Raw genomic sequence first — 21372 nt, forward strand, 5'->3', positions numbered from 1 at the left:
CCAGCTGCTCTGGGCACCCTGAGCCAGGGCCTGCCCACCCTGCCAGGGAACAATTCCTGCTGTGAATTTCAGCCAGATTTCCCCTCTCTGGGTCTGAACCCATCCCTGTCAGTTCTGATGAGCAGTCCCTCTTCCTTGCAGGCCCCTGCAGACCTGGGAATCCATCTGGGAGTTGGGTTTTGCAGCTGATTTACAAAGAGAAATCCCAGTGCTGAGACACAGAAACTGCTCTGGTTGCACCTCAGGGGTGCCTCTGCTGAGGGCTGTCCTGTGGGCAGGTCAGAGGGGATTTTGGGGAAGAGGTGCCTTTGCAGGCAATGGAACTGGAATTGCAGCTGGGTGTGCTCTGGGGGCAAATGGCCTCCCACCCTTGGGTTGTTTGAGGAGGCCCAGACTGCTGAGATCATTATACTCAGAAAGAAAAGAGGGTGTTTTTTAGGTAATGTTTCTTAGTGTCATTTCTCTGTTTCTTTTGAACCAGGCAACCTGGATATCTGGGCTATTACTGTGGAGGAGAGAGCAAAACATGATCAACAGTTCCATAGTCTGAAACCAACTGCAGGATTTATCACTGGTAACAAACAGCTTCCACTTCTCATTTTGTTTAGTTGAATCTTAACTAGGGAGCCTAAATGTGTACAGAGCTGCCTGGGAGACATGTGGGCAAATAATTAGAAAATTTGAACAGGTATTTCTTATTTTATATCTCATTGTTCAAATATTTTGCCACGTCTGCCCCAACTTTTCTCTTATTATCTGATGTTTTCTATTCCCCATCCTGCTGTGGAAGGCAATGATGGGTTCTTTGTGCCTGGGGTCAGCTCACCATACTCATATTATGATAAATAAAAGGTCTGATTAAATAAAGGTGTGTCACTTTAACTAAAATCAGGTTTAGAAATCCAATTTGTACAGCACTGACATCAGCATGGATGACCTCTTGGAAAGATCTAAATGCAGAACTGATTGAAGCAGTGGGAAGCAAAGCTCCAAATCAAGGAATTGCACTGATCCTGATAAATTTTCATCAAACTTTGGTCTCAAAGGCAATAGGAGGCCTCCTTTCATTGCTCTGTTTTGTTACATTGAATGTTCTTAGTGCTTTGTCCATGCTCATCACTCATGGCATGGGCTGGCCTTCTCTTGCAGATGTTTTTGCCCCCTGATGCCCCATTCCCTCTGGCAGGTGTTTGGAGCTGGAGCTGAAGCCATGTCCTGTTTATTTTGCAGGTGATCAAGCCAGGAACTTTTTTTTCCAATCTGGGTTACCTCAGCCAGTGCTAGCACAGATATGGTGAGTGTGGGGTGGGCACAGGGCTGGGTGTGGGGCTCACTGGGGCGGGGCTGGGGCTGGGGCTGGGGTCAGCCCTGCTCAGGGGGGATCTGCATCCAGGGCTCCCTTGGGCAGTGCCAGGCTGGGGGGGTGTGGCTGTGCCAGGGCAGGGAGCTCTGCAGGGGGATCTGGGCAGGCTGGAGCCCTGGGCTGGGGTCAGCAGGGACAAGTGCTGGCTCCTGCCCTGGGGCCACCACAACCCCATGGAGCTCTCCAGTCTTGGGGCACAGGGGCTGGGAAGGGCCCTGGGGGTGCTGGTGGCAGTGGCTGGACACGAGCCCAGGAGTGCCCAGGTGTCCCCAGGTGGGCAGGAGGCCAGTGGCCCTGGGCTGTCCCAGCAAATGGCATTTAGGGAGTTGGCAGTTTCAAAGTCTCATTTCAAACTGCTGAATGCTTTCAGCTCTGTTAAACTGACTGCAGTACAATTATACACTTGCTAAGCACAGTAATTAGTAACAAATCTGCTAATGGGAGAGCCCAGGCAGGACCTGGAGTGTTTGTTACAAAATGAAGATTGACCTAGTCTGTTTCCATTGGAGTTGGAGTCCAAGCTTGAAACTGGAAATTTTTGTCACTCCTTGGTGAGTTCAGCCAGATCCAAATCTGTGCCCACTCCACAGCACAGACATTGCCACAGTGCCAGATTTTCCTGCAGGAATGAAGGGACTTCTGCTTTGACCCTGCCAGACCTGGACCTGTGTGTGGAGGGACAGGAGCCAGGGAATGGCTCCCAGTGCCAGAGGGCAGGGCTGGGTGGGATCTTGGCAATGAGGAATTGTTCCCTGGCAGGGTGGGCAGGGGCTGGGGCTGCCCCTGGATCCCTGGCAGTGCCCAGGGCCAGGCTGGACACTGGGGCTGGAGCACCTGGGACAGTGGGAAGTGTCCCTGCCATGGCAGGGCTGGGATGAAATGAGCTTTGAGGTCCCTCCCAACCCATCCCATTCCATAATTCTATGATTATTTGTGGTTTGCATTAATAATATTACTACCAGCACAGATACTGGTGTGAAACAGAGAGAATTAAAACTGGTTTTCATTCTGGATTGGTAAGAGGGATAGAGAACTTTGGGAGAATCTGTTCCCTTTTCCTCTGTGAGCTATTTGAGAAGGTGTTTATTGCCATTACAAAAACTTTCTGGTGCATTTAAGGAGTGTTAAAGGCAGAATTTTGCTCTGACAGGAGAAAGAGGAGAATTATTTTATTGCTTGGGAAATCTGCATGCCCAGACCTACATGGCTTTTAAATAAAGAGCTTATTTTCTTTTCTGATAATCTTCATCTTACAAATATCAAAGCTGGACTGGTTGTCTTATTTGCTGAAGCCTCAGTGAGTGTTCAGAGGTCCCTTTGGAACTTCTCTTGCCTCTGAATTAAACAAGGAAAGAAGTTGTGTTTTAAACAAGACATCCTTTCTCCAAAAATCTTCCATAAGCCTTGGCTTTAAAGAGGTGTTAACAAATCCAAACAGTTGTAAATAGTCTGACTAAGGATCTCTTCCTCTCTGAATTATTCAGTTTTCCAGGCTCTTGAGAGGAAGGGAATCATTCCACTCCCTCTGGAGTTGTCATAGAGACAAGACCTGCACATTTTTGTTAATGAAGCTGAACTAAAACTTATTCAAGCTGCCTTTCTTCATCATAAAGCAGCTCATGGACATTCCTTTCTCTCTGTCTTTTTTTTTTTTTAATTTCGTTATCTCTGAATGAAGGTAAATATTTAAGTAAAAATCTTTATACAGATCCTTGAGTACTTTGGAGGGGGAGTTTTGGAGAAATGAGCCTGAAATCTCTGAGAGATGGGAGCTGCTGCTCTTCCATCAGTGTTTGCTCCTGGAATAGCTGGGTTGGGCTTTTGGAGGTGGCATTTGATTGTTACAGGGAGAGAAGGGGAGGTACAGGAGTCCTCAAGGAAGGAAAGTAATTCTGAGTTAAAACAACTTGTAAAACTCTGGAATTAATTTCTGATCTGAGAAATCCCTGGATGGTTTGGGCTGGGAGGGACCTTGAAGCTCATCCCACCCCACCCCTGCCAGGGCAGGGACACCTCCCACTGTCCCAGGCTGCTCCAAGCCCCAGTGTCCAGCCTGGCCTGGGACACTGCCAGGGATCCAGGGCAGTCCCTGAGGAAGTGTCTGTCTGTCTGTCTGTTTGTCTGTGTGGGTGTGCTGTTCTGGAGGTGTTTTCTGTTCTTGGTCATTGACTGATCTTAGCTCCAGCTGACTGTGGCAGTGTGAGAAAAGCCTGGCCTGTGTCTGCTAAAGGATCCCTCCCAGCTGGGGGACACAGGGAGTGAATCTGATCAGTGCCTCACTTCTGGGCCCACAGAAGCTTCCCCAGAATTCACAGTCCTTCAAAACAGCAGCTTTTGTTAGCAGGGAGGATTCCTGTGTCCCTTGTACTCCTCGTGCAAGGAAAGAAATCTCTGGGACCTCAGTGAGCAAGGGAGTGAGGTATTATGGTCTGCCATGACAGCTTCTGTGCTGCTCTGCCCTTCACCAGCTCCACACTCCTTCAGGCTGGTGATCAATTAAGAAGCCTCTAATTGGGCTTTGAGCTGGGCCTGCAGTGGCTTGGGAGATAACTGTGCTTAAGCAGAATAATCTGCCTTTCTTGAGAGCCTTGATGAATGGGGCTCAAAGAGCATCTCCTGTGTGGCCTGGCCCCTGGAATGAAAGGAGAGCTGAAATAATCACTGCCAGCTGTTCTCTGTGCTCTTGGGGACACTTACATTGTCAGCACAGAGTCACTGGGTGACTTCCTTGTTCCTGACATCTGCTTCCCTTCCCACCTTCCCAAATCTGTGTCCAGGGGTGGCAGAGTGGGGGAATTCTGGGAATTCCTGCACAGGCATCCAGGGTGTGCCTGGGGCCTGAGACCTGAGTGCTGCTCACCCTGTGCCACATCTGGGACTGTGCAACCCAGGGGGGAATGTCCAGCTAAGTGAGTCCAGATTTGGGAACTGCCCAGGGATCCCTGCCTTAGCACAGGCCTGCTTGCATGGGTGGGTGTTCTGTGTGCTAATTACAGCATGGCTGGTGGGAACACTGCCCATGGTCAGGTTCTGCACCTCATACATGCCAAAGTAATCAAGCTGGCTTTTCATTCTGCAAAAAAGATGAGAGAAAGGAGGAGGAAAAGATCCATGGGGAAGGATTTGTCAGCACCTGAGCCCTGGGGTAGTGCTGAGCCCACTGCAGCCTTTGGCATTAGATACAAGCCTGGCCTACAGAAGATAATAAATATTTATTATCTTCTGTAGGCCAGAAGATAATTAAACATTGAAAAAATGTTTAATCCATTTACCCTGCGCTGGTTCCGGCCAGGCCACAAATGAAACAAATGCAAGGGCACCACATTGTCCCAATTTCATTAGGAGCAGAAATTAGTGGAATTAGGTGGTGTTTGCTGGCTCCCTGCATTTCAGGTGCTGCTTGTTCCAGAGCAGCACAGAAAAATCCAGCAGCCTGACACCAACTTCTGCAACTAGAAATGGAAATGTGTCCTATTTTAGCAGGAAGAGTTTGTCAGACAAAAGCTGCTTTTTCTTTGCACTCTGTAAAACTGGAGAAATTCTGTGGGGTGCAGAGAACTCTCTGCACTGATATTTGTGCTGGTCATTTCAATAATGAAGCTGTTGGTGTGGAGTAAAGGAGTTCACAGAAGGTCAGATGTTGAATGAAAAGCTACAGCTGCTGATGTGAATTGGAGTTCAATGAGAGCAGTGACACTGGTGCACATCAGAGTTCCTGAATGCTGGGGAATTAATGTTTTCTCATGTAGGGTGCAAAGATTTGCTGTGTCCCAGCAGGAAACGGTGCCTGGAGAGCCAAGGTTCCTGCAGTGTGATCTTTACTCTTCCTGCATTTTCCTGGCAGGGATTGAACCCACTCAAGGTCTAATAGATTTGATAGAAAGGTTTTTACCTTGTAAATCAAAGTATTTGCAGGTGTAGAAGCCACTGGTAAGACTGTTATGGGGACAGGCTGGGAGGGCTGGGGGTGCTCACCTGGAGAAGGGAAAGCTCCAGGGAGAGCTCAGAGCCCCTGGCAGGGCCTGAAGGGCTCCAGGAGAGCTGCAGAGGGACTGGGGACAGGGACAGAGGGACAGGAGCCAGGGAATGGCTCCCAGTGCCAGAGGGCAGGGCTGGGTGGGATCCTGGCAATGAGGAATTGTTCCCTGGCAGGGTGGGCAGGCCCTGGCCCAGGGTGCCCAGAGCAGCTGGGGCTGCCCCTGGATCCCTGGCAGTGCCCAAGGCCAGGCTGGACACTGGGGCTGGAGCAGCCTGGCACAGTGGGAGGTGTCCCTGCCATGGCAGGGCTGGGATGAAATGAGCTTTGAGGTCCCTCCCAGCCCAGCCCAGTCTGGGATTCTGGCATTCAGCATCTTCCAGGCACAGGTGCAGCACGTGCTTTAGAAGGATATCAGTGTCTGTGTCTCGGGGTCCTCTCCTGACTTGCTTTAAATGCTTCTCCCAGATTTTAGTTCTGTTATTGAGCCCCATGGCATCAGAACTGGTGAGTTAAGGCAGCTGCACCACTGGAAATCCTTTCTTAGGAGTTCTGGAGAGATTTGGAGTGTCTCTGATGCTGCTGGGGATCTAAACCTATGCCAGTCCCTGCTGGGATCTGCCTCTCCATGGGGGTTTTCAAGGTTTGGGGTTTTTTTGGAGTGGGAGGATTTCCATTTTGCCACTACCTTTACCTGGCTGTCTCCTTGTGTATCAGTTATAAATAGCTGTCAGTTCACTGGGGTACTTTTGAGATAACTTTCCACCTTGCTGCACAAAAACTCTCCTTTTAGAGGAATTTGATCAGAAATGAAGCTCTGGTTCAGCCACACTGCCCAGGGCCACACCCATGTCATAGAAGTAAATGCACAAACTTTAAAATCTGTATTATTCCAGTTCTGAAATCTGCACTTAATTCTTTAAACAAATGCAAAGAAATAAGCCTAGTGCTCAAAAGTAAGTGTACAGCTATTTCTGTTACTGATGTGCATTTACTCAGGGCTTTTTGGTGTGCAGTGGCAGGAACTGACACTCTTCTTCGTGCTTCTCTCCCCCCCAAGCTCCCAGCCCTATTCCCTGCTGAGCTGGGTTTTCTTAACTAGCAAGGCAAGGAACAAAAAGCAGACTGTTTAAGTCAGACTCCTTTCCCTGAAAGCCTATTCAAGGCCTAGGCTCAATGTTTCATCTTGAGTGCTATTGTTTAATTGAAAACACATTTGCACACTCCCAGATGGAGCAGTGCTGAGGGGAGTCACAGATTTAAAAAATGTTTTATTTTAAGTGGAGCTAAAGTACAGATTTGCAGACTCAGTGATTTGCTTCTCTGTGGTGCTGTTTTAGGACCCTGTGCTTTCATTGGTGTGATTTTGCAAAGTTTTTGTGCAGCTGAATTTGTTCTGGGTGCTTTGTTGTAATTCCTCCAAGAGTTGGAAAGCAACTTCAAAAATATTTATTAATCACCCAAGGAAAGAAATCAAGGAGCTCTTAAGTTTAAATAGTGTGTTAGTAAAACTGGCATAATTTAGGGTGGAAATTAGTGAGAATCCTGGGATCCCTGAGGCTGGCAAAGCCCTCCCAGCCCAGGCAGTGCCAGCTGTGCCCCATGGCCACCCTGTGCCCAGCCCAGAGCACTCAGTGCCACCTCCAGGGGACACCTGCAGGGATGGGCACTGCAGAGCTCCCTGGGCAGCCCCTGCCAAGGCCTGAGCCCCCTTTCCATGGGCAAATTCCTGCTGCTGGCCAAGCTGAGCCTGCCCTGGCCCAGCCTGAGGCCGTTCCCTCTGCTCCTGTCCCTGTGCCCTGGGAGCAGAGCCCGACCCCCCCGGCTGTCCCCTCCTGGCAGGGACTTGTGCAGAGCCACAAGGGCCCCCTGAGCCTCCTTTGCTCCAGGCTCAGCCCCTGCCCAGCTCCCTCAGGAATTCTCCAGCCCCTTCCCAGCTCCCTCAGGAATTCTCCAGCCCCTTCCCAGCTCCCTCAGGAATTCTCCAGCCCCTCCCAGCTCCTTCAGCCCCTCCTGGGGCTCCAGCCCCTTCCTCAGCCTCAAATATCCACACTCATGTGAGCCTGTTCCTGGGCCAGGGCCTGAAGTTCCTCATTGCAGGATGTAAGTGTGCAAACACTGTGTTTTGCAGGGCTCTAGCTGACATGAACAATGATGGGAGGATGGATCCCCTGGAGTTTTCCATAGCTATGAAACTCATCAAACTGAAGCTCCAGGGTTACCAGCTCCCGGCCGCGCTGCCGCCCGTCATGAAGCAGCCGCCCCTCGCCCTGCCCGGTGCCCCAGGATTTGGTAAGATCCCTGTTCTCCTCCATTTTCCTCACTGTTGCCTGGGACTGCAGCAATTCCATTGTCCTTTTGCAGTTTCTCCAAGAAAATTTTAGGGAAAAGTGCTTCTAAAAGCACATGGACTCAATCCCAGATGTTGCACACACATTGAGAGGAATTGCACTGGGTTTTTACCTGAGCTGAGCTCCTGTCTGCTTCAGGTTTGCACTGCTCCAAACAAAATATGGCTCAGGTAGCAAGGCTAGAGCATTCCAAAGGGCTGGAGTTGTGGTTAAACTGTTGGCATTACTGGATCTCCAGCTTTGGCAAGATCTGCTCTGTTGTCCTTGAGTTTTTACAATCTGCTTTGATGAGCAGTGCTGCTCTGGTAGGAGCTGAACAGCTGCTGGGGTGAAGTACTGCCAAAGTCACCATCATTTCTAGGAAAAGAGTAGGGAATTTGGGATGGGGAAAGGAGGGAAAGGAAAATAACCAAATAAAGCCAAACCTCTGGCACCTTGGTCCTGTCGTGAGAAGATCTTTCCCTTTCTGCTTTAGTCCTTGCTGTGGCTCAGGGTTATTGGTTATTGATTGCCTGGGAATCATGGAATGGTTTGGAATGGAAGGGACCTTAAAGCCCCTCTAGTGCCACCTTCTTCCACTGTCCCAGGCTGCTCCCAGCCCTGTCCAAGCTGACCTTGGGCACTGCCAGGGATCCAGGGGCAGCCCCAGCTGCTCTGGGCACCCTTTGCCAGGGCCTGCCCACTTTGCCAGGGAAGAATTCCTAATTCCCAATATCCCATCTAAATGTCCTGAGGAGAGGGAAAAGTGCCTTTGATAAACTGCATGCAGCAGTGTGGTTTGATCCACTGTAACCCCCACAAGTTTTACAGCCAGAAATAAAATTCTTTGGAGGAAGACAGTGAAACTGGGCAGAGCCAATGTAGGGTTAAGTGAGGAAAGGCAGAAGGGAATGAGCCCAGCCTTGGGGAAATGGTGATTCCCCTGTTCTCATTCCCTGTAGATTAATGTGAGCTGTTTGCACACCCCCCGTTCTTGCCCTGGCACCACTGGCCCTCCTTAACCCCCTGGTTCCCTGCAGCTGTGCTTGCTCTCAGCCTCTCATTCCTGTGCTCTCCATCAGCTTTGCCCTCTCATCCCAGCCCAGGGCTGGAGCCCCAACCCCGCAGCTCCTGGGCCGGCCTGGGGCTCCTCCTCCCTGGGGCTGCCAGCGCTGCTCCCCTCTCAGGTCGAGGCACACAATTCCCTTTGTAGCAGATGCTGCAGGACAGCTGGGGGCAGTGCTGCCCCACTCTGGGGCTGTCCCCGTGTCCCGTTCCTGTCCCTGCTGTGCCACCCCGGGCTGGGAGGGCTGTCCCAGGGCTGGGAGGCGCCGCCGGAGGTGTCGGTGACCCCGCGGGGGCCATCTCGGGTGTGTGTCAGAACCAACCTGTGCTTTTCTCGCCCGTAGGTCTCGGGGGCATTGCCAACATGCCATCCCTCACCACTGTGGCCCCGGTGCCCATGGCATCCATCCCAGTCGTGGGGATGTCCCCCCCGCTGGTGTCCTCTGTCCCTGCCGCCGTCCCTCCCCTGGCTAACGGAGCTCCTGCTGTCATCCAGCCCCTGCCTGCTTTCGCTCACCCCGGTACGCCGCTCTCACTCTCTGTCTCCTGCTCCTAACAGCTCCCCCGCATTTCCTGGGACACTGGGATTAGCCACTCCAGTGATGCCTTTGGGGAAGGACTGTGCTTTGCTTTAGCCCACTTGGCACACTTGGAGAAGAGCTAAAAGAAGGAATGTGGACATGGCCTCCTGCAGGAGTCCCTCGTGGTGAGAAAATAAAACGGCACTTGGAGAAGTGAACTTGCCAGGAAGCTGTTGCCTGGATATTGGGTCTCTCCTGTCTCTTTATACCCCTGTTTGTTAGGGTGACTTTAATACTAACTACATACGGTTTCTGACATGTACCAAAATATAATTTGGTATCAACAAGGTTTCCATAAAGCTGTGGGAGTGAAAAGATGTGAGGGAAGTGCCCTTGTGTTTCCCCCTGTCCTGCTGGACTCTCTGGTCTTTATATTGTTAAAAAGTTCCCATCAGACCCACAGTGCTTGTACTGGATGTAGGAGTGAGTGAATGTCATGGGAGTTGTCTGGGTCACTGTGAATAGCAATAAATCCCTGTTTTCTCTCTTCCCAGCCACTTTGCCAAAGAGTTCTTCCTTCAGCCGCTCGGGGCCGGGAGCTCAGCTCAATGCGAAGCTGCAGAAGGCACAATCCTTCGACGTGGCCAGGTGGGGCTGGGGCAGGGAGGGGCAGCCAGAGGGGCTCTGGGTCCCCAGACTTGGGAAAACTCCTTCCCTTTCCCAAAGTGCTCCTCTGAAATAATAGCTCTGGCAGAAATCAGTTCTGCAGAGGCACCACTTCAGCATTCTGTAGGGTGCTGTGGCTTTACTCCACCTTTTTAATGCTCCAGGAGCAGGGAATCATGGAAATGAAGTAATTAACTGCTAACAGAGCTGACATGATCTTCACTTGATCTTTAGAACAGCATTTGCTTCTATAAACAAAACCTGCATCGTGCACAGACACTCCTGGTACTGGGAAAACAAGACAAATAACTCATTATTTACAATTAGCAACTGCAGGGTAATGGCTAAAAGCAATATATTTCATAGGTCTCATATTTTAAATGCATTCCACATCACTGTCCCTTCTATATTCTTCAAGTTCTGTGTGAAAAATCACTCTAAGGTCTTTTAGATTATTCCAAGACCTAGAAAAATGTGTGGTTGGGCAAAAAGAGGTTTACTGTGGTTTAAAAGAATGGATCTAACAAAATTAAACTTCCTGAGAGGAGTTAAGAGGGATTTCCCAAAGTCCTTATAAATCATCTGTCTCAGGGATCCATGGCACAGGTGTTTTGCAAGAGAAAAATGGCTTGGGACACAATTAAATGATGGTTTTATTTTCATTTCCTTCTGCAGGCTTGTCTGTTGCCCTGCTAGTAGATAAGTGACACTACTCAGTATTGATTTGGAGTATTGACTCCAAATAATTAAAAGTCTTTCAAAACAGTTCATTTTCTCTCTGAAACCTAAACTGGCCAGGAACAGAATAGGGATGCTCTGGTATAATTTATGTGTAACACAGAAGTTGAAATGTGTGAAACCCCAAATCCAACAAAACTGAGGAGGAATTCCTATGGGTAAAAATGAAATATTTGGCCTTTTTTCTTATTTTCATTATTGAAGGGGCAGCTTGGTTTTGTTTTGCTCTCATGAGCAAAATGAAACTTTATGTATTAAGACTCAAGAGTTTAGAAATCAAAAATAAAAATAGAGATACTGGTTTGTGTCTTGTTGCGTGAGAGTGGTTTATAAGGTCAGAAAAAGGACAAAGTTTGAATGTGCCTAAAGGCAGAAAACTCCTCTCCTTGTTTTCAGAATTAGGATTCTCAACCATTAAACCTCAGAAATTAGAGCTGCAAGTCAACTCAGCCTGTTATGGGAATGGATTAGACCTGGGAATATTACATTCCTCACTTGTTCCATTAGGAGAACCTTTATGTTCAAGTGTGGCTTTTTCACACCTTTTTTTCTACATTTCCAGTATATTTTCACATTTGTTTTCCTTCACCAGCTCTAATTGGCTAAGAGAAACAGTTAAAGACAGAGTAAAATGTTACTCTGCATTTCCTGTTATATGTTTAGGTAAAACCTTGTAGCTCCTCTGAACAATGTAGGTTCCTTCATTCTCTGCCAGTAAACAAAAAAGGAAAACACTTTAAAAAAAAAAAAAAAACAACAAAACATCTTCCAAGAAACTGAATTGTGATAAATGTTTGCAAACAAGAGGTCAAACTGTGGTGGTTTCAGAAATATAGCAGGGAATATTAGATCATGGAATTGTGGAATGGTTTGAGTTGGAAAGGACCTCACAGCCACCCAGTGCCACCCCTGCCATGGCAGGGACACCTTCCCCTGTGCCAGGCTGCTCCAGCCCCAGTGTCCAACCTGGCCTTGGGCACTGCTGAGGACAGAGACACCTCAGAACGTCCCCAACCTCCAGCAAAATTGGGGGAAAGAATATTTTCAGGTAAAACTTGATCTCAGTGCAGCCTCTTGTGAGGGGGCTGAGCCTCTGGCCCAGGGTGCCCAGAGCAGCTGGGGCTGCCCCTGGATCCCTGGCAGTGCCCAAGGCCAGGCTGGACACTGGGGCTGGGAGCAGCCTGGCACAGTGGGAGGTGTCCCTGCCATGGCAGGGTGGCACTGGGTGGGCTTTGAGGTCCCTCCAGCCCAAACCCTGCTGTGATTTATGACTCTGTGATTGTTCCCATGGCCTTCCTGAGATGAAGTCTCCAACTGTCCCTGTTCTCCCTGCCCTCCTTGCAGCTCTCCTGCCGTGGCAGAGTGGGCTGTCCCTCAGTCCTCACGGCTCAAGTACCGGCAGCTCTTCAACAGCCACGACAAAACCATGAGTGGACACCTGACAGGTACTGGCCCAGCTTCTCTTGTCTCCTTGTTTCCAGCTGTAAGAGCCAATTTCATGGCACTGAGGGTGTTGTTCACACAGTAAGAGGCTCATCAGTATTTTTCTGTTTGAATCTCCCAAGTGCTCAATGCTCTTATCTAGAAGCAAATACTCATCACAGCTGGGATCATTTTATCACCATCTTTCCTTTATTTTCTGCATAGCTGACCTTGGGAAATGTTTCTGGAAAAGGGCACAGTGGGTTCTGTGGAAACTTGTGCAGCCATTTCCAGTGCTTGTTTCACCCATGTGGTAATGACATATCCTCTGAATAGAGAAAGACATAGCTCTCTCCCAGGGTCTTCCTGGGAAGCTGTGAGAGGCTGTAAGAAAGTTCAGAGAAGAGAATAAAAACCAATTCTTATCTCCATTTGCTGCACCTGTTGTTGTGCACATGTAGCATGTGTTATGGAGATTGTTTACCAGCAGGTAGTTTCTCAATTAGACACTGGATAGTGTTTAGATAGATTGACCAATTAGGTTAAAGCTGTGTCTGACAGTCTGTAAGAGTTACAAGTTTCTTAATAGCATAGTATAATATAGTATAGCTTAATTAAACAATTGATCAGCCTTCTGCAATCATAGAGTCAATGCTGATTATTTCCTGTTCAGGGGGCTTTTACCATGGTACACCCACTGCTGAGAGCAGTGGCCACTTCCAGGGAGAGACCAGAACTGCTCCCCTGGCTTGATTTTAGAAATTCTGGTGCGTGTCTTTGTGGTTTAGAGCTTTCTTGGGTTTTAATCAGAGGGATTTGGTTGCCCAGAGCAGCTGGGGCTGCCCCTGGATCCCTGGCAGTGCCCAAGGCCAGGCTGGACACTGGGGCTGGGAGCAGCCTGGCACAGTGGGAGGTGTCCCTGCCATGGGTGGGCTCTGAGGTCCCTCTCAACCCAACCCAGACTGGGATTCTGTGGTTGTGCAGAAGTGAAGTATTATTTCTTGGTGATTTGGGAGTTTCTGCTGCTCACATCTCTTGCTTATTTTGTTAATATTTGTTTCCTTTTTAGGCCCCCAAGCAAGAACGATTCTCATGCAGTCAAGTTTACCCCAGGCTCAGCTGGCTACAATATGGTAAAATAAATGTTTCCATTTCCATCAAAACACCAACTCTTCTGAAACCTCTGCCCTGGAGCCCGTGGGCTTTTCTCCATTTTCAGTCTCACTGATAAATCACAGGTTGCTCTTTGTCCTGTGTAACTTGATAAACAAAACCTGCACTTCCATGCCTTTACCAATAGTATTCCACAAGAGCACCAGGAGCATCTTTTGTGTTCCACAACATCTTTTGTGTGATGACTTGGAAGTGGTGGTTCAATGCTGGTTTTTAGGCAGAGCAGATGTTCAGCATCCTGTGCCTTCCACATGCCCTGATAGAGCACCAGGGGAATTTACCTTTGCACAGGTGGTAGGACAGGAAGCTTAACCCAAGCCACACTTTCTGGGGGGTTTCTCTGCCTTTTCCCTGGGTGTGGGAGGGCTGATGTCCCAGGGACTGGACTTACAGACCTGTACAGTCATGGATTTTAAAGGCATTTGTCTCCGTCCAACTTGTTGTTTGCTGAACTTTATTATGTTTTTATTGCCCCATGGGAAGTTGTTCCTAATTAACTTCTGTCCTTTAGGAGTGTTTGCTGAGGAGCATTGGAGCTGGCCCAGGGGCTTGGTGTGAGCATGGCAGTGCTGCAGTCACTCTGACAAGGCCATTCAGCTGCACTCGTTCTCTTTGCAAAGCACTGGGAGTTGTGTTATAAATTAAAAACCACTCTTTCCTTCTCTGTTTCCTAACAAAGGGATAAAAACAAACCAGTCCAGTCCCCCAGCAGATGATTAACCAAGAATTGCTCTGCTTTTGCCAGCCTTGGAGTGCTTGTGTGGGCAGGCAGCTGCCACCAGCTCACTGCAGGAGCTGCACACAGGACTCACTCAGCTGGGGACATTGACAGCTGCCAGGGCACTGAGATGAGGAGGGGATAGTCCAGCTCTTGTTGGTCCTTTCCTGGGCCCTGCTCTGGGGTGAGGTTTGTCAGCCTGTGCTGGGGCTGGAATCCCTGGCTCAGGCACTCAAAGGAAGAGGTGATGCTCAGCCTCTGGGCTGTCCTGGGAGTTCTGACCCAGCTGAGCAGTCATTTCTGTGCATGGTGCATTCCCACTCTCCTGGCTTGTGCCTGTGCTCCAGCCTGAGTTCAGTGCCACAGGTGTGGATGGAGTGAGGCTGGGATTGTCTCCCAGACTTAAACCTCACTGGCAAAGTCCTGTGCCTTGGGACTGCAGAAGGATTTATCATTTCCCTTGGATTTTCACAGTATCTTGGGAGATTTCCCTGCATGAATAGAGTGCAGCACGCTAGAGAAACAAATTCTGAGCTGAAGGGACCCCCAGGGATCCCCCAGTGCCACCCCTGCCCTGCCCAGACCCCCAACAACCCCACCCTGGACATTCCTGGCAGCTCTGGCAGCCTCGGGGCCGTGCCCATTCCCTGGGCAGCCTGGGCAGTGCCAGCACCCTCTGGGGAAGAACCTTGCCCTAAAATCCAACTAACTCTGCCCTTGCCCGCTCCAGCTGCTCCCTGGGTGCTGTCCCTGGCTGTTAATTTTGTCCAACACCACCTCAACAGGAGTAAAAGCATTTTGTGCCTCTCTTGGAGCTCTGCTTTGGGGCCATCCAGAGACATGATGTAATTTTTAATCTGTAATTTTTAATATGTGCATGATGCCAGCGTGGGTTGGTGCTTGTCAGGACTAGAACGTGAATGGCTTTGATTTCACTGCCAGTGGGTGCCCTGGAATGTGAGACAGGAGCCTCCAGGGAGGAAGGAGACCAAACCTAAAAGTTCTGCCAAACACCTGAGCTGGTTCTTTTGGGTGTTCATGGGGTGTTCAAGAGAACTCCACTGGTTCAAGGTCCTTCTCTGGAACGAGCTCCTGGCAGCTCTCAGAGCAGGTGGAGGAGAAGCTGTGCCTGCAAGGCTGGATTTCAGACAGACAGCCATGAGAAATGGGGGAAATAGGGAAGCATTTGGGGTTTGCTTTTCATTTGTTTTGAAAAAACAGAGTAGTGTGGAAAAAATAGTGAGAAATGTGAATGAAAGTGGAATTGTATGTGTTAAAACAATGCCTCTGAACAATGTTTTTTAATATTTAATAATTTCCTTGCTTTGTCCCTTCCCTTTAACAAGGAATCTCTCTGACATTGATCAAGATGGGAAGCTGACAGCTGAGGAGTTTATCCTGGCTATGCACCTCATTGATGTAGCCATGTCTGGTCAGCCACTGCCTCCTGCCCTGCCCCCAGAGTACATCCCACCTTCATTCAGGTAACTGCTCATCCCTTGGCAGTCCCACTCCTGAGTTCTGTGTGTCATTTGGGATGGTTCTGGGAGTGCCAAGTACAGGAACTGAGCAGTGACCCCTCACCTTTTGCCCTGTGACACCAGGGTTTGGGTGGCTGTTTATGCTGGCACACCTTCCAGACCTGCTCAGTCTGGCCATAGAAACCCAGATTTAAGTTCAGGCTTGTACTCCTGCAGAGCAGTTAGAATGTATTGGAATTCCAGGATGGATTTGCACTGCCCCACATCCAGGCCTGCTTGGGTGCAGCTGGGTTTGGGAGCACTGGGGTCACTCATCACTTCTCTTGCTCCATTTCACTTCTTTGTGGAGAAATAGATGGGAAGAAAGTAACAGCAATGAAAATAAGTGTTTTTTTACTGTGCTCTTCAGGTATATGTCTAAAGATTCCCAATTTTTGTGTATTCCACCTGGGATGTTGCTTTTGGCTTGACTTTAGTGAGCTCTTCTTCTGCCTCTGCTGTTTGCTGTAGTTTAACTCAGCATTTCCCCAACCCCAGACTGGCTGGGGAGAAATCTTCCCCCAAGTGGGAGATCTTGAGGTGAGGGTTGAACCCATCTGGAAGCAGAATTTGGGACTGGGGTTCTCAGCTCACCAGTGAACTGCTGGGATCCTGGAAAATCCTGTTCTGAGGCAATGCCTGAGTGAGACCCTCTGGTCAGCACTGAATGAACATTGAGTACCATGAAACATTACAGGATTGCATTTCATTTGAGCTCATCATTAAATCATAAATAGTTTGGGTAGCCTGGCTTCTGTTCAGTGCCCCCAATTCCTGTTTCCTTGGCAGAAGAGTCCGCTCTGGCAGTGGCATTTCTGCTGCCAGCTCAGTGTCTGTAGACCAAAGGTTACCAGAAGAACCAGCACTGGAAGAAGAACAGCAGCAACTGGAAAAGAAATTACCAGGTGAGCAAGGGAAAGCAGGGATATTTAGTGTGCTGTTCCCAGAGGGTTTTCCCATCAGGTCACAGTCTGGGAGGAAACATGGGCTGACTGAGAAATGTCTTTCCAGAGCAGTTTGGGACAGGTCAGAGACACAACCAAGACATTGCTGGGTCCAACTCATTCCTGTTCCTGGTCCTTGGGGTTGGTGGCACTGGAGATGGGAAGAGCCTTCAGGCTCCTCATCTCCTGCACTCCCACTCAGGCAGCCCTGGCACAGGATTGCAAGGAGCAATTCCTGCAGTCTTCATCCTCTGGCTTAGGTGGAGCAAAGCTTGGCTGAGGTGCTCTGTGGAAGATGCCAGTATTCCCACAGAGAGCTGTTTCCTTGGAGAGTCTGTAACAGTGTGGGGCTCCATACAGATTTCAGCAGTTCCAGGAAAAGAACTAAAGGAAGAGGGAATTGGCAGCTGGAAAGGGGCACAAACTGGAAAAGACAAGAATTGAGCTGGTTCAGCAGGTGTTGGGCTGATGTGTCCAGCTGTGCACACTGGGTGAGCAATGTGGGCTCTCCCTGGCCTTGCATCCCAAAAATGTCCATGCTGGCCTCACAAGGGAGAGAATCCTGCACTTTGGGCTGTGGGAATGGCACAGGGGGTGTGAAAAGGAACAGAAGGTGAAGGGAAAGAACCATTTGGATGGAGGTGCTGAGGAGTGAGGAGAGGGAAGGACAGTCCCTGGGGCTGCAGAGGGATGTCAGGGAAGCTGTGCTGGAAGTGAGGCTGTTCTTTGAGGACAGTAGGTGGTGAGGATGTGCATCTGCAGGAGTCCAGACTTCCTGGGCTCAGCTGCTCAAGAACCTAAACCATTTATATTCCTGACACTAATGGGTAATCTAATGAGAAGAGCAATTTTAAGTAAGTTCTGGTCATTTGCATAATGGCCTTTTGATGATGTCAGCAGCTGAATTCTTTGCACTAATGGAAGTGCTGCCTCTTGGACTGCTGCTATTATCCCATGTACAGAGGAATTCCAGATCTGTGTCCTCACGGAGGATCAGCTGGAGAATGGTTTGTCTAAATTACTGCCCTTGATGAGCATTGTGGAGAAAGCTGGAGGCCTGAGGAATGGGAATTCCCTCCTTGGTTTGCTGAGGATGTGGCTTTGAGGGGATCAACAGCATCAAACTTTCATAGTTCAGTTTCTCCAAGGTATCTAGTCTTATTTGCAAGGCCATCCCTTGAATCTTGTTTCCAGCTCCATTTCTCTCTCAGCAATGTCTGTCCTGTTCCAGGGCATTTCTAAGGCAGCATTTCTTGTCTCAAGGTTTGCACGCAGGTGCACACTGGGTGGGCCTGCTGTCAGGCCCTGAGAGCTCTCTAAAATCCATTTCCCACTCTGAACCCAGGCTGGCCTGTGGAGCCGTTATCCCTAGTGGGGAGGAGCAGGGTTATCCCTGCTGGAAGGTGGATTCCCTTTGCTGGGCATTCCTTTGGGTCTCTGTGGTGGGTTTGTTTCCAAGTCAGTGGCAGAGTTTAAGTGTCCTTTTGCCCCATGTTTCCGTGCCCAAAGTGACATTTGAGGACAAGAAGCGGGAGAACTTTGAGCGGGGCAACCTGGAGCTGGAGAAGCGGCGGCAGGCCCTGCTGGAGCAGCAGCGCAAGGAGCAGGAGAGGCTGGCCCAGCTGGAGAGGGCCGAGCAGGAGAGGAAGGAGCGCGAGCGGCAGGAGCAGGAGCGCAAGCGGCAGCTGGAGCTGGAGAAACAGCTGGAGAAACAGCGCGAGCTGGAGCGGCAGCGCGAGGAGGAGAGGAGGAAGGAGATCGAGAGGAGAGAGGTGAGCCAGGGCAGCGCTGGGAGGGGCTGGGCCCTGTGCACTCAAGGTCAGGATTAAATGTGAGACAGTTTCTTGTTGGGACTTCTCGGGTTTTGTGCTGCTGAAATGGCTCCCGAGGTATTAAAGAGGCTTTTTCCCAGCCCCGTGGCTGAAGAAGAAGTTGAGATTCCTGGGCTCTGCTCTTCAAGGTTGTTTATTTTCCCTTACCTAGGACATTCTGTCTCTGCCCTGCTGAGCTCTGTCCAGCAGGTCAGGCTGTGGCACAGTCCCTGCCCTTGGGGTGGTGTTGGCTTTTATACCAAGAACTACCTGTGCTTTATTTACAATAACTTCCCAATACCTGTCACCTGTGTTAGACAGTCTGTCTCCAAACCAGTCCAGCAGTGTCACCATCCCAGCAGAAGATGGAGGATAAGAAAAAGAAGAAGGACAGGACACACTCAGATTCCTCCATCTTGCCTCCTGAACCCCCATTCTAAATCCCCAAAATTCTACATTTTCACCCTGTGATAAATTCACTGTCACTCTACCCAAACCCCTGTGGTCTGTAACTCCTCACACAAAGTTGGGAATTGTTTCCATGGGTTAAAATGGGAGGCACAGGTGTCTGACTCCGTGCCAAGGTCTCTGAGTCCCTTGCCAAGGTCTCGAGTCCTCCAAGGCAGCCAGAGGAGGAATGTCCTGGGTTCCGACAGGGACTCAGATGTTCATCAGTTCTTTGCTCTGTTACAGTCTCACAAGCCCTAAGCTCTGCAGCACTTCACTCTAACAAACTAGAAATGGAGACCCATCTCTCTCTACAAGGCCTTTTAAGGCCTGTAAAAAATAATAGTAACAATAAACTGTCCAATTCAGAAATGACACCTCAATTATTTTCACTTTTAACCGAACACCCAACCACCTGTGCCACAATGGGGACTTTTTTATCCAATGGCACAAAACCACCCAAACCCATGGAGAAGAAGGAGAATAATGAGACAAGAAGGTGAAGAAGCAGGAGCAGCCTCCACCCTGACACCCCCACCTTGCTCTCTATCTCTGACTGCATTCTAAACCCTTCAACTCTGAGTTTCCCACCCTGGGATATCACACACTTCTATCCAAACTCCACCCCCACAATCCCAGCTCTGCCATTCCATTCTGGAAGCTTCTCCAGGCCCTCAGGTCCCTGCAGTGTCTCTGGGGGTCAGGGCCTGGCAGCACAGACACTCTGGAATTCCCAGCACCCAGGGCTCCAGCAGTGCTCCAGCTTGGGAGCATCCAAGTCAGTGCTGGGCACTCAGTGTGTTGCTGCCAGGGTGTGGAGCAAACTTGTAAAGCAGGAACTAACATTTTTGGGGTGTTAAAGGCAAGGGAGGGGCAGTTTTAGTTTCATTTGTCCTGTGAAATGAATGGGTGAGACACTGACATACAGGACAACATGCTCCTGACCTCTCACTTCCTTAAAAATAGTATTTATTATTACTGTTATATTATTGTACTTGCTGTTAAGAGGTGCAGGAATGATCCAGCATTCATGATTTCCAGGGCTGAGTTCATTTCATAGAGTCCCAGAATGGTTTGGGTTGGAAGGGACCTTTAAGGTCCTCCAGTTCCAACCCTCTGCCACGGGCAGGGATAACATCCACCAGACCAGGTAGCTCCATCCAACCTGGCCTTTAATTTGTTAAAGGAAAATGACCCTAGTTAACCCAAAAATCTCCTTTTTTCTCCCATTGCCAAACCGTGATGGGTTCAGCACAGGAACACTTGGCTGTGCTTTGCAAAGCTCCAGAGGGTCTCATGTTGGAGGTTGGGAAGAGATTTGAATATGTCCTGGAGAGTTCTCCTGGTATTGAACAACCTGTTAAATCAGCAAACTGGAGCTTGGAAAACAGAGGGGTTTTCTTTCAGTCACCTCTGTGATGCCTCAGGTTTAGCTTTTATATTTTCACATTCTGTGCTGCTTTAGTGTGTGGGGCTGGGTTCATATTATGGGATGGTGAGCTCTGTGCACAGAGCAGGGAGACAAAACAATTCCTGCTCCAGCTGGGCACCAAGGACAAATGATCCCAATCTCAGCCCAGGAGCACAAACCCCGTGGGCTGGAGAGAGAAAAACAAGCAGGGTGGGAGTGCCTGGGCTAAAGCTGGGCTGGGACAATGAACTGCAAGGTGGGAATGGAGCTGATCCCAGGGAGAGACCCCGTGCCCGGCCGGGCATTTTGGGGCCATTTTGGGTCATCTTGGGTGCAGCCCTGGCTGGGCTCTGGTGCTGCCCAGGGTGGGTCCATGCAGGAGATCCTTGGGATCAATCCCTGCTTTATTCTGGGACTCTGCCCAGCCCCTGCTCTGGGTCAGCCCTCACAGGGCATCCCCTGCTGTGCAGGGAAGCAACCCCTGAGCAATTTGTGTGTGCAGAGCGCAGAGCAGCCCCTGTTTGTACCAACATTCTAACTGAACATCAGAGTAGGAACAGCCCAAATTGCAGCTGTTGGTGTTTACCCTGCAGGCGGCCAAACGGGAGCTGGAGAGGCAGAGGCAGCTGGAGTGGGAGCGCAACCGGCGGCAGGAGCTGCTGAACCAGAGGAACAAGGAGCAGGAGGACATCGTGGTGCTCAAGGCCAAGAAGAAAACCCTGGAGTTCGAGCTGGAAGCTCTTGTGAGTGCTGGTGGAGCAGCAGCTCAAACACACAAGTGTCACCACATTTCTCCTCACAGAGAACAGCAAGGCACAATTCTTCCCAAGGATATTCTTATCTCACTTGCTGTGCCCATGTTTGTGCCAAAGCAGAATGCAAGATGGAGATGGTTTCCCCACGGTGAGGGGGTTTTGTTTCCTTGGCCTGGCAGGGCAGTGTGTGTCAGGACTGCCAGGTGACAGTCACAAAATGCTGGGCAGTTCTGTGCAGTTGAGTGCTTGGCAGATTCAGTTTAGATGCAATGTAATATAGTGTAATATAATATAAAATAATATAGTATAATAGAGTAATTAATTAACCTTCTAATAAGCTGGTCAGCTGCACCATTCTCTCCCCTTGTCAGGGCTGCCCTGTAAATTCTATACACAAGCACAGCCTGGTGGTGGCTGTGCCCTGGCTCTGGTTGTTTTCTATGTTTTCTAGAATTTCCACCACTGATATTTCCCTTAGTGTCACTTGAGGTGTTTTTATCCCACAAAATGTC

The 21372-nt window shown here is 49.6% G+C and overlaps 1 protein-coding gene across 4 annotated transcripts in view; it reads left to right on the forward strand.

Annotated features, from left to right (window-relative positions):
- Positions 1-21372, forward strand: part of ITSN1 (intersectin 1) — a 111383-nt gene that overhangs the window by 27856 nt on the left and 62155 nt on the right. For 3 of the 4 annotated variants that reach the window (XM_050970700.1, XM_050970730.1, XM_050970822.1), the window contains exons 3-13: positions 482-574; positions 1231-1294; positions 7471-7631; positions 9079-9255; positions 9810-9903; positions 12004-12104; positions 13151-13214; positions 15319-15456; positions 16282-16397; positions 17946-18208; positions 20699-20848. In XM_050970700.1, coding sequence (XP_050826657.1) covers positions 482-574; positions 1231-1294; positions 7471-7631; positions 9079-9255; positions 9810-9903; positions 12004-12104; positions 13151-13214; positions 15319-15456; positions 16282-16397; positions 17946-18208; positions 20699-20848 — 1421 coding nt within the window. The remainder of the gene's footprint in view (positions 1-481; positions 575-1230; positions 1295-7470; positions 7632-9078; positions 9256-9809; positions 9904-12003; positions 12105-13150; positions 13215-15318; positions 15457-16281; positions 16398-17945; positions 18209-20698; positions 20849-21372) is intronic. The other variant, XM_050970771.1, reaches the window with a different exon arrangement.

The sequence above is a fragment of the Serinus canaria genome, chromosome 1 (genome assembly GCF_022539315.1).
Source record: "Serinus canaria isolate serCan28SL12 chromosome 1, serCan2020, whole genome shotgun sequence".
NCBI classification, from domain to species: Eukaryota; Metazoa; Chordata; class Aves; order Passeriformes; family Fringillidae; genus Serinus; species Serinus canaria.